The sequence below is a fragment of a genome, unplaced genomic scaffold (assembly GCF_019419815.1).
Source record: "Pyrus x bretschneideri cultivar Hongxiangsu unplaced genomic scaffold, Pyrus_bretschneideri_v1 Contig27, whole genome shotgun sequence".
Lineage (NCBI taxonomy): Eukaryota > Viridiplantae > Streptophyta > Magnoliopsida > Rosales > Rosaceae > Pyrus > Pyrus x bretschneideri.
This window is the reverse complement of record NW_025999579.1, coordinates 3,502,361-3,514,547: the sequence shown is the minus strand read 5'-3', so window position 1 is coordinate 3,514,547 and position 12,187 is coordinate 3,502,361. Positions and strand designations below refer to the sequence as shown.

The following is a 12,187-nucleotide window of genomic DNA, read 5'->3' as shown; positions in this document are numbered from 1 at the left end:
TAATCTTAAAAAATGGGTATAAAATTCAAGGCTTAAATGTCAAATGGTTTTTGTATTTTACCGTATCAGTCAATTTTAGTTTTTGTGTTTTTAATTTGGCCAAATTAATTTCCATGTTCACCTATGTTAGCCAATCCGAGACAATCCATTAAAGGACCATTAAAATTGACATGTGCCTTACACGGGAGATCGTCATCGTCGATCATTTGAACTTGTCTGGGTTTAAGAGGTTTACAATGAAGTTGCATTTTTGTCCTCTCACTTGCAAGACACATGTCGATTTGAACGGTCCTTTAATTGATTGTCTAAGATTAGCTAACGAAGGTAAATACGGAGATCAAATTGAATAAAATACAGAGACTATTTTAACGTTTAAGCCAAAATTCAGTACACAATCATTACACTACATAAGGACTATAAATTGTTATAGGACTTAATTCTGATGATGGAAATTAAATAGAGGGATTTTAGAAATCTTGGAGATGCATCATAGCACAGGTTATGAAATTCAAACACACGTGGCTATGGCCATGCTTGCCAAATGCCACCTAATCGCAATGAGTTCATGCAAGGGAAAGGTATTCAAAATTCAAAGGCGGACCACTCAACAACATTTCTCTCCCAACACCTTTCATTAATCTAATCCAAAATTAACCTTTTAATCTTTTAGATTAACCTTTTAATCTCTCTCTCTCTCTCTCTCTCTCTCTCTCATCCTTTGCAACGGTCGCTTTTCTGTTCCTCTTCCACCCATTTCCTGATTATAACCTTTTAATATTATTTCTATCTTTTAAATATGTTGGTGGGTGACGTTATAAAAGTTGTTGTTTATATTTTTTTATTAATTAAAGGTAAAGATGGGAGTGAATAAGTTCAAAGAGAAATGAATATAAATCCACTACTAAAATTATAGTTCTCATGACAAGTATTTTTAATTGTTTATTAATACACAAATAAAACATAAAAATATTAATACGTAAATTTGTGAAAATATTGATGGATTTATCGATACTAATTTGACGGAAATGATGAAAGTCTACTAAAAAACGCATAAATTTAAAATGAAAATATTTTATGACAGTTTGCCAAGATTTAAGTATCAGAAATATGAATGAAATATGTCAATTTTGGTCGAAATTTGAGAAATTCTTCCATATGGAGTGATGTTTAACCTTCTACCCCCTTTCCATATCTTATTATGACTTTTGATATATTCGCAAAAATATCGACCATATTAAGAAAATTTCAAACATTATGGTTTGGAGAAGGTTTTTCTTCTCCCACTTAGTAATGGTTTAATAGTATTTTTCACCTGATTTTGCCAACTCTCATTTAATTGCAGATAATTGCTCCACAAGATAGAATTTACTCCCAGTAAAAGTAAATGGGTAAACAGTAACAGTCAGTTCTCCTCACCGGCGAAGTGGCGGGTTGGGTAGTGTTTGATTACCGGATCCCAACCCCACCCACAACACTTTTATTCAATAATTTCCGCTCCAAACCAATAAAACGTCTCTTTTTATTTCAAGTTCACTTCTTTCCAAATTTTCCATTTGAAAAACGAGAGAAAACAAAATCGAAAACGAAATTATTTTCTCATCTTCCAGGAAAAAGCTCGCGCACACCGACCTCGATTGGAATCAAGTTTCACTTTTTCTTTGTCCCAAAACTTCTGGACGTGTCGGTGGGTTCAAGTTGCCGACTCGTTCTCCAACTTCGTGTATTTGAATCAAAGACTCAATTTTTCGCAAAACCCAGGATTCAAATTTACATTCTTCGCAAAACCCAGAATTCAAGTTATTATTTTTTTGTGTGGTTGATCTCTGCTTACTGGTAAATTTTGTAGTTTTGAATTTTTTTACGAAATTGGGGATGAGGAGGGCTAAATTGGATAGATTGGGCACCTTCTTCTCTGTCAATAGGAAAAGATCGATTCAGATTCTGATCGCTATCGGACTTCTGTATCTACTTTTAGTTACGGTTGAAATCCCCTTCGTGTTCAAAACTGGGTTCAGTACAATCTCGCCGGACTCGTTGTCTCGACCCAACAGGCTCCATAGCAAGGAAGACGTGGAGGAAAAGGACGCCCCAAGTCGCCCTCTTGAGCAAGTTTCGCATAACTCGTACCAGCCGACTCAGAGTCGGCGACCCAGAGAGCCCAATTTTGTTTCGGGTTTAGTTTTCGACCCGAAAACTTTTGATTCGGAGCTTTACAAGCCAGCGAAGGTTGCCTGGGAAGTGGGAAGGAAGTTCTGGGGAGAGGTGGAATCTGGAAAGGTGCAGATAGATGCTGGAAAGGTGGAGAACCGATCCGAGGCATGCAAGCATTCGATTTCGGTATCTGGGTCGGAGTTTTCGGCACAGGGGAGGGTGATAGTGCTGCCGTGTGGGCTGACATTGGGTTCGCACGTAACGCTTGTGGGGAGGCCGAGGGCGGCGCACGAGGAGTTTCAGCCCAAGATTGCCCTGCTGAGGGACGGTGAGTCGGCGATGGTTTCACAGTTTAAGGTGGAGTTGCTGGGGTTGAAGACTGTGGAGGGTGAGGAGCCACCGAGACTTTTGCATTTCAATCCAAGGTTGATGGGGGATTGGAGTGGAAGGCCTGTGATTGAACTCAACACTTGTTACAGGATGCAGTGGGGCTCGGCGCTTCGATGCGAGGGCTGGAAATCTAAGGCTGATGAAGAAACTGGTGAGTGATTATCAATGTCCTATAACATTAGATATGAAACTTGTAAATTGTTCTGTTTATGTTGGTTTGGTGCATTAGTTTCTGTTTTGAGCTTTTCGCATTCATTGGATTTGGAGCATTGCAAGTAAGCTACTGAAATGGGAATAAAAACAGCATTTGAATTTGTATGAAGTGTGGTATTGTGCCAGCTTGATATGCAGAATGCGGTGTCGATTTTGAAAGTTCAAAGTGTGTTTGAGCTGTTATGTTAATAGTACTTAACTGCTCATTGATAATATGTTCCAGAAGAATGATATGAAAATGATACTTCGTTTTCCTATTCAGGAAGAAATTTATTGTTTTGGGTTGTTGGCTCGTTATCTTGCATGTTTCGATTTTGGCCATTTTTCTCATTATTCCCCGAGTTAATTCATCTTTGATGCCGCACCACCAAGTTGTGTAATTCTTTAGACTGGTTTTAGTTGATGGTCAGGTGAAGTGCGAGAAATGGATTCGTGATGACGACAATCACTCAGCGGAGACCAAGGCAACATGGTGGTTGAGCCGGTTAGTAGGCAGAACTAAAAGGGTACCTGTTGACTGGCCATACCCGTTTGCAGAGGAGAAATTGTTTGTTTTAACTCTTAGTGCTGGCTTGGAGGGTTATCATGTTAATGTTGATGGGAGGCATATCGCTTCTTTTCCTTATCATAATGTGAGTAATATTCTGGTACCTCTACCGCTTGATGATTGAGGATTCTTTGCTAAGCATTTAGTTGTGATGTCGACAGGGATTTTCTCTTGAGGACGCCACTGGGCTGTCTCTGAGTGGGGATGTTGATCTGCACTCGGTATTTGCCGCTTCTTTGCCCTCATCCCATCCTAGTTTTGCTCCACAGAAGCATCTTGAGATGTCAACCAGATGGCGGGCCCCGCCTCTTTCTGGTGGCGGTGTTGAACTCTTCATTGGTATCCTTTCTGCAGGCAACCATTTTGCTGAGAGGATGGCGGTAAGGAAGTCTTGGATGCAGCACAATCTTATCAGATCATCAAAAGTGGTCGCTCGTTTCTTTGTAGCATTGGTAAGCAATAGCAATATGACACTTGAAAATTTGTAGTTGGTTGTTGTACAATGTTTAAGTGGGAGACTCTCAATCTTTTCTATTGATACTTGGACAGCATGCTAAAAAGGAAGTGAATGTTGAGCTAAAGAAAGAAGCGGAGTTTTTTGGCGATATTGTTATAGTGCCGTACATGGATAACTACGACTTGGTCGTCTTGAAAACTGTTGCTATCTGCGAGTATGGGGTGAGTTTTGGAATAAACGCATAAATGAAGATTCGATACTGTACAGTATTTTCCCGGAAATGGTTTTGTAATAATGGTGTTGCTTCTGTTTCAGGTTCGTACCATGGCCGCTAAGTACATTATGAAGTGCGATGATGACACTTTTGTTAGAGTAGGTGCCGTTATCAGAGAGGCACATAAAGTACCAGAAGGAAGGAGCTTGTATGTGGGGAACATAAATTACTACCATAAGCCTCTGCGCTATGGTAAATGGGCTGTCACATATGAGGTACATACAAACTTATTGTTTCTGATACCTGCTGGGTAGTGAGATTGTCGACCCTACTTCTACACGTAGTCAGTTCTCATTTTCTTCAGTTTACCGACATTCTTTTCGCTTTGGATTTTTGGGCGGGGGGATTAAAATTATATCAGATTTATAGTCTGTGATATTGACTTGTAAGAATCTTTCTTTTGTTGAAATCTTGTTAAAGAGCGTCAATGTTGTACTATGTTCAATTTCTTGCATTGTTTTGCGCCGATACTTGCTTTTGATATTAGTATTCATAGCCATTTGTTCTCTGTTTTCTTGCTTCAGGAGTGGCCAGAAGAAGACTATCCACCTTACGCAAATGGACCAGGTTACATCTTGTCATCTGACATTGCAAAGTTCATTGTATCCGAGTTCGAAGGGCGTCAATTAAGGGTAAGTAACATCCACGCCCTCTCTCTACTGATAATGTAATGGGTGGTTGATTCTAAATAATTTGATCTTTGTGCAGTTGTTTAAGATGGAAGATGTGAGCATGGGAATGTGGGTTGAGAAATTCAACAGCTCAAAACCAGTCGAGTACAGGCACAGCTTGAAGTTCTGCCAATTCGGGTGCATCGAAGATTATTACACCGCCCATTACCAGTCTCCGAGACAGATGATGTGCATGTGGGGCAAATTGAAACAACTCGGACGACCGCAGTGCTGCAGCATGAGATAGTATATGCGGTATTTCATGACCCCATCTCGAGAATCTAGGACATTGAAGCTTTTTGCAGTTATAGCACCGTATGATCTGGTCCCTGTACAAAAAGAAATGGCCTGTATAAAAAGAAATTGAGTTTCCATTTTCATTCATTGGTACTGCTCTTCGTCATTCATCGTTGTCTTCCTCCCGAGATTCTTTCATCGGTACTGCTCTTAGTTTCTTTCTTTTTTGACCTGATGTTCCGGACTCCCGGGAGGAAGACGACGATGAAAGACGAAGAGGTCGAGGTCGAGGTCGACCGGATGTGTGTGCAGGGAGCATTTCCAGACAAAGAGCTAGACATGTGCCAACTGAAAAGTATATTTGCTTCACATGGACATGGATCTTCAAACGACAAATCGTACTGGTGTTTTTGGCTGTCAACGAGTTTGGTACCAGTGCTTGACAACCTTGGTCGTCAAGTTTCTCCAACCAGTTTAATTAACAAAAACACAAGTTGGTTTCATATTTTTATTGCTTATGGAGTCACCAACTGTTTATAATATGATCTGTCTTTTATTCTTTGGTATTATACTGTTAACGTTTGATGGCGATTTCGTGTTCAAACCCGCATATCGGGCATTTTATATAAAGTCCATTGGGCTGCACACTCCATTTTTAGGTGGGAATTCCGTTCGTGTACAATTAAGGCTAATCACCTGAGGAGAGAGATAAAAATGTAATTAGATGTAACTGGTGACACCAAATACTGAAACTCTAGGGTTTATTATAAGAAGAAATAAATGGAAATCTTGGATACTTTTCCCAGTTTTAATTACCATCAATGAACAATACTAAGAATTCTGAATTATCTCCCTCTTCCTTTTGTATTATATCGGTAGTTTTTCGTTAAAGTTTTCTTATTAGGGAAAACTAATGAAAATGACTTTAAAATTTTAAATTTTAACAATAAGCACAAAATAAAGGATAAAGTGAATAGTATCATGATTAATTTTTTATTATAAAAGTATGGTTTTTCGTTAAAGTAAATAGTACATGAGCTTTTCGTTAAAATTCCCTTACTATTATGTACTTGTTTTTTTTGGGTCAATATAATTATGTACTTACTAATCGTATAACATATATTCAATAATTTATTATTATTATTATTATTATTATTATTATTATTATCAAACTCAATACTATTGTCTATTGGTATTCATCTTCGCTTAGAAGTCGATACTAAATTAAGCTGGCCATTATGTGATTTAGCCGAATTCTTCCTCTTTAATATGAAAATATCGATATACTAAAAAAATTGAATATATAGCATTAAATCCGATGTGACGTGTCAAATATATATATATATATATATATTTTCCGGACAACAGACCCTAGATCCTTATATGCCAGATCAAACTTTTTTTTTTTTTTTTGTATCTTTTGAGAAACTCTAGAATTATTTTTGTTGATAGCAACGTACTAGAAGGGGAGTGAAATATTGAAAAATCCGAAATAATCATGTCACATCACTTATTTTGTATGAAAATTTTAACAAATTGAAAGTGTGATGACAGATTAATAAATTCATAAAGTTGATACAACAAATCATTTAAATTTTTGTCATATAACAAATTAATATATATATAAATTCAAATAACATTTCAAAAATTCTCCGAATCAGATATGCAATTAAATTCCGTATCCAAATCCTTATTCCAGCTAATTTGTTCATTGAACCTACCCCCATCAAATCCAAAATAAATCCCTACCTATCCAAACATTAAATTTGTTGGATAAAGTTGCAAAAAAAAAAAAAAATTAAATAAAAGCCACCCCTAAAATTACCACATACACCTCTCCTTCCTCCTCCTTCCCCTCCAAACGTCTGTAAAAACCCTCCCCTTACCGCTCAAGATTTACAGTTTCACAGCAAACAAAAGAATTTGAAAAATCATAACGGTCTGAAGGGCTCCGACAAAACAAAAATCCTTAAAAAATCGAAAAAAATAACGTTGTTTTGGTGGAGTTATGTCGGACACGTTTTGCCGCGACTGTAATAGTCTGACGGAGGTTGTCTTCGACCACAGAGCGGGCGACGCGATATGCTCCGAGTGCGGCCTCGTACTGGAGGCGCATACCGTCGACGAGACCGCTGAGTGGCGCTCCTTCGCAGACGATTCCAACGACAACGACCCGAACCGTGTCGGGGGACCTGTTAACCCGCTTTTGTCAGAAGCTGGGCTTTCCACCGTCATCGCCAGGCCCAGAAATGGCGGCTCCTCCTCCGAAGCCTTGCCCCCCTCTGTCGGGAAGTGGCAAGGCCGCGCCTCTAAGCCCGACCGTCATCTTCTCGACGTCTTCGGTGCAATTGCCGTGATGGCCGACAGGTTTGGTATTTTTGATTTGCATGCTCTAATTTTACTATTTTTTGTTAATTAACTTAATTTGTATTTGTTTGGTTGCTCGGAAAGTGAAAGGAAAAAGGAAGAAATTTTTTGTTTGGATTGTATTTTCGAAAGGAGGAGGATTCTCTCTTCCTTTCCCTCATTTCTTATTTAAACTGTTATAATCGGAAAATTAACAAAAAATTCAAAAAAACTTCTATTTTAATGAAAAATCATTTTTAAAGATATAATAAATAGTACCAGGTAAGGTATTGTTGATCCTAAAAATTACAAAGTCTACGTGATGCGCAGGCCGAGTAACTAACAAGTTAACTACGTCCTTCAGTTGAATGCGGGGCGTGCTAACTTGACGGCTGAGCTCGAATAAGGAGTAAAATTTGTTGATGTTGCGTTGAGCGCGTTGCTGATTTCTTTATCTTGCGACTGCGGCCGAGGAAGGAACAAATATCGGCCTTTGGATTCTCGAGCCTGAAGACAAGGCTGCTAGTTCTGCGAAGTTCACAAATCGTCGGTGCCGGATTCGGTCATAGTGATTATATTCGTGAGAGTATAAGCACGTCGAATTGACACCAGACTGTACGGACACAAGTATTCAAAGGTGATGTATGTCTAGATGGTGAATGTGGTTTGGCCGTCAGAATGCCGAACTCTGAAACTCACTTGTGAGCATCTAATCATAAAATCACTCGACGCTCAATGCGCCGAATGTCGTAACTTGTAACACCTTACTTCGCTGAGAAGGCTAATAAGATGACCTCTGCCAATAAGGATTCGGAAACCCTTCTCGACCGAGACTTGGATAGGTAACCAGTCAGCCTCGACGCAGTGCTGTTTATCTAAATTGAAGGTGCTCCTCAATCAGCTGATTCTATGGCAACATTGTTGTTTATCCAAACCGAAGGTGTTTGCCGGTTGCCTTCACAGTGCTGTTTATCCAAACTAAAGATGTGTCGGCGAAAAAAAGAAAGTAAAAAATCTCAAAATGTTTGAGAGGTTTTGCGCAAGGCGGTCGTGTGTTTCCTTGGAGGTCCTTGAATTGCACCCTCCTTTATGCAGCAAATCCTCCTTGAGTTCGAGTCAAAATCGTATCTGGATTGGGACTTCTCGTTTTGTTTCAACTCCACTTCGACCAATCCTACCCCTATTAGAACTTTCAACTCACCCCTTTTTTGAGGCCATATTCATTGTTGGTCGAGAATCCAAATCGCACTAGGACTTCTTTGACCCCTTTGCTCATCCGATCTACTCCTTCTTACGATAGGACTTGACCATCCTTGCTGAATGGTCCGGGACCACCAGGCAGCCCATAGTGTATTTGAAACAGCTTTGGGCCGAACATAAACCTACACTCGGCCCAACACTATTATTTTGGGCCCGAACAGGTATAAATGTAATTTTTCGTTAAAAATGAATAGTACCAAAAGTGTTTTATTAAAATTACCAATAATTAAGTCACGTCAACGTATTTTGAACTTTTTATATAAAGAAAGACAAAAAAAGTGTGAAAGAAGAAAAAAGAAGAGAATGATAATAAGAGGAAAAAAAATCCTACTCATTTTTTAAAAGCATTGCGTCACTATCATGTCATCAATAGTGGGCCCATGCGGGATTGTGTTCCTAGAAAATACTTACGCTCAAAAGTGCTTTTATGATAAATATGTTGACTTGTTTTAAAAAAAATCCATAGTTTTGTTAAAAGGCATTTGAAAGTACTTTTTAGCATGTGCTTCTTTATAGAGCTCTTCTACGGGGGGATAAGTATTTACATTTAAATTTTTTTAACAAACATAGTTAAAAGCGTTTTTGGCTTGTAGGATGTACTTGCTCTTCTGGCTGTCAATTGGGAACATAATTTGATTCAATGTGTTGGGTTTTCACTGCAGGTTGGGACTTGTTACAACCATAAAGGTACATCAGTTAATATTTTAGCATCATTTTCTTTGTGTTTTGGTTTTGTCAATTGATTTATTTTCAACTGGAAATGTGTAAAATGCATTTTTGGTCACTGTCCCATTTTGTGGCTAATTACAAGGATGTTAGGTAATGAATGGTTTGTTCTTTCAGTTTATGATTGGTTGAGGCTAGTTGATGGGTTGAAACAATGAAAAATGGCAACTCTTATAATGATTTACGATATGAGTTGAACGAAAAGCTATCGTTTTTGTCCAGCTATTTCATCAAGTTTTGAAAAGATATCGTTTTTGTCCTGCTATTTCATCAAAATTTCCCTTATCATCCCTTAGTCGTATCCTGCATTTGAGTAAATGCAGTATATATAAAGCTAATTCCTTGATGTAATTATATTAGTGTTGTATGATGAAGAATTTCATTTCATTTTGAATCGATGGGATGAATCTATATTTACCATTTTCATGGTTTAGTGACCTGTCTGTGACTTCTTTGTGCATGTCCGAGGACCTCGTTTTGAGATTGATTGTGCACAATTTCTTGAATCTATTTAGTATTTGGTCATTAGTTTTTGCTTGGTAACTCGGTATTCCAACACATTCATTGAAGTTGCAATTTTTCAGTGTTTCTGATGTAGAATTATTGTGTGATCTCACATATTAGTTTCAACTTCTTAATAGGGGGTTTATGCTCACAGCATTTGAAATTAATATTTATTTGACTAAAAGTCTAAAGCCTTCTGTTTGGGATTGGTAATCTTTATGGCTTTCTAATTCTGACTACCAGGATCGAGCCAATGAAATATACAAGAAGGTAGAAGATCAAAAACCTCTCCGAGGGAGAAATCAAGATGCAGTTGTGGCTGCTTGCCTTTACATTGCCTGTAGACAAGAAAATAAGGCTCGTACTATGAAAGGTAGAAGCGCATGTTTATGTTCGTAATGATTTAAATTGGTTTGCTTATGTTTATTCGCACGGGATTTACTAAACTTGTGTTCCGACCAGAAATATGCACTGCAGTCAGTGGAGCTACCAAGAAGGAAATTGGACGGGCAAAAGAGTTCGTTTTGAAACACCTGGAAGCCGAGCTTGGTCAGGAAATGGGAACTATCCATGCTGGAGATTATTTGGTGAGTTTTTTATTTTTTATATTACCCGTCTCTTCGCGTTTCAATATTTTATTTTCTTGTTGGAATGTGTTTTGCTTGAGAACATAATTATCGCATTTTCTCTGCAGAGACGCTTTTGTTCCAATCTTGGAATGCAGAATCGGGATGTCAAGGCTGCACAAGAAATGGTGCAGAACATTGAAGAGCTTGTTATAAGGTTGTCCTCCGCCAGTTCACAACAATCTTGTTACATAATTCATGATTTTTTAGCTTGAACCTTTTGTCATAAATCTGACAAGAGGAGAGTCCTTACATATTTCGCAGTAACGAATTTTCTTAGACCGAGTCTAAGAATTTCCTCCTTCGGATACAATTTTGGATATGAAGTATTGCGAATACTTCAATCCAATGGAAATTGTACCCAACCAAAATCCCTGGATTTCAAAACTTTCAACCGAATCGAAGCATTAACAGCATTAGATGGCTTTTTTCAACTTCATAGAAGTAATTGAGGTCCTGTCTTCTGCAGGAGGAGCCCCATATCGGTGGCAGCTGCCGTTATTTATACCATTAATCAACTATCAGATGAGAAAATGTCTCTTAAAGGTTAGGAATCTATGTGACCTATCGATTATTCTCCTGGAAAAGCCTGTATTAATTTTGTTTTGTTGCAGAGATCTCGGTTGCTACTCAAGTTGCTGAAGGGACGATCAAGAACTCCTACAAAGACCTGCATCCTCATCTAGCAAGGATAATACCGAACTGGTTCGCCAACGAGGAATGTGTCAAGAATCTGCAGCCCTAGAACTTGAAGGTGGTGATCATAGACTCATACTTAAATTAAGTAGGAACAATTTGAAATCAATAATATATGCAGGAAGCATCAGAAAGTGTAGTATTTTTAATATTTCGTTGTATGAAGCGGTTAGGAATTCGTTCTTTCTGCCTTTTCCTTGTACTGTTTTTTCATTTCTTTGTGAGTAGAATGAAGTAGGGTTTTCCTTGATGAGTTTTATAGCTAGCTGCCCAAATTAGGCTCCAAATTTTACTTCATGACCGGGAGATTTACATTTCTCTCCTTGCGTCCTCTGCCTCTTACAGAATTCAAAGGCATATGATCAAAAAGTAAATGTAACAGTTTCAAAGGCATTCTTTAAGAAGCTTTTGGAAAGGGATCCTCTCCGGATCTCTTCTACCAAGTCCTCGTCATCAATTAATTCGAGCTCTTGAAATTTGATTCAACGGTTACAAACAGAGGTTCACTTTAAAAGTTATAATAATTTTAACTGTTTGATCAAATTTCAAGAGTTTGGATTGTATGATGGGAAATACTTGATGGAAGGGATCCAGTAAGGATCCCCTTCCGAAGCTTTTAGGTATGACGGTCATACTGAAAAAAATTAGGAAAACTAATGAAAAAGATTTGGAAACTTTGAGTTTTAACAGAAAAAAAATAAAATAAAAGGTAAAATGAATATTATTAAGATTAATTTTTTAATGTAAAAATATGATTTATTAAAATGAACACCATCAAAAATTTTCAGTTAAAGTTCTAAAAAAAAAATTTGTGCGAACGAGAGTTCGATGTTTTTGTTCTATTGTGAGTTATTATGTTACAAAGACGTACCGTCATGGCCAGTCCAATAATTTCAAATTTTGGGGGAATCAATCATGGCAGTTGTTGGCAAATTTCTGCGAATCCATATCATGCAATGTTGCCACGTGAGTGACGTGATTTGTGACCTGAAAGTCTGTAACTACTTGTCTTCTTCTTTCTCCTTCACCAACCATGTGAGAAGGCTTAACAAATGCCACATAAATATTTTCCTTGGAGTTCTGATGTGA

The 12,187-nt window shown here is 38.0% G+C and overlaps 2 protein-coding genes across 2 annotated transcripts; both read left to right on the top strand.

Annotated features, from left to right (window-relative positions):
• Positions 1 to 1,538: 1,538 nt before the first annotated feature.
• On the top strand, positions 1,539 to 5,506 carry LOC125478944 (hydroxyproline O-galactosyltransferase GALT6-like). Its single transcript, XM_048587852.1, has 7 exons — positions 1,539 to 2,692; positions 3,154 to 3,386; positions 3,463 to 3,753; positions 3,851 to 3,979; positions 4,074 to 4,247; positions 4,557 to 4,664; positions 4,741 to 5,506. Exons 1-7 carry the CDS (start codon positions 1,873 to 1,875, stop codon positions 4,948 to 4,950), a joined length of 1,965 nt encoding a protein of 654 aa, XP_048443809.1. The 5' UTR covers positions 1,539 to 1,872; the 3' UTR covers positions 4,951 to 5,506.
• A 1,074-nt stretch (positions 5,507 to 6,580) lies between these two features.
• Positions 6,581 to 11,348, top strand: LOC125479006 (transcription initiation factor IIB-like). The gene is made up of 7 exons (XM_048587977.1): positions 6,581 to 7,307; positions 9,209 to 9,233; positions 10,020 to 10,149; positions 10,239 to 10,363; positions 10,471 to 10,559; positions 10,872 to 10,948; positions 11,017 to 11,348. The coding sequence occupies exons 1-7, from the start codon at positions 6,949 to 6,951 to the stop codon at positions 11,145 to 11,147; spliced, it is 936 nt and encodes a 311-aa protein (XP_048443934.1). The 5' UTR covers positions 6,581 to 6,948; the 3' UTR covers positions 11,148 to 11,348.
• Positions 11,349 to 12,187: the final 839 nt, after the last annotated feature.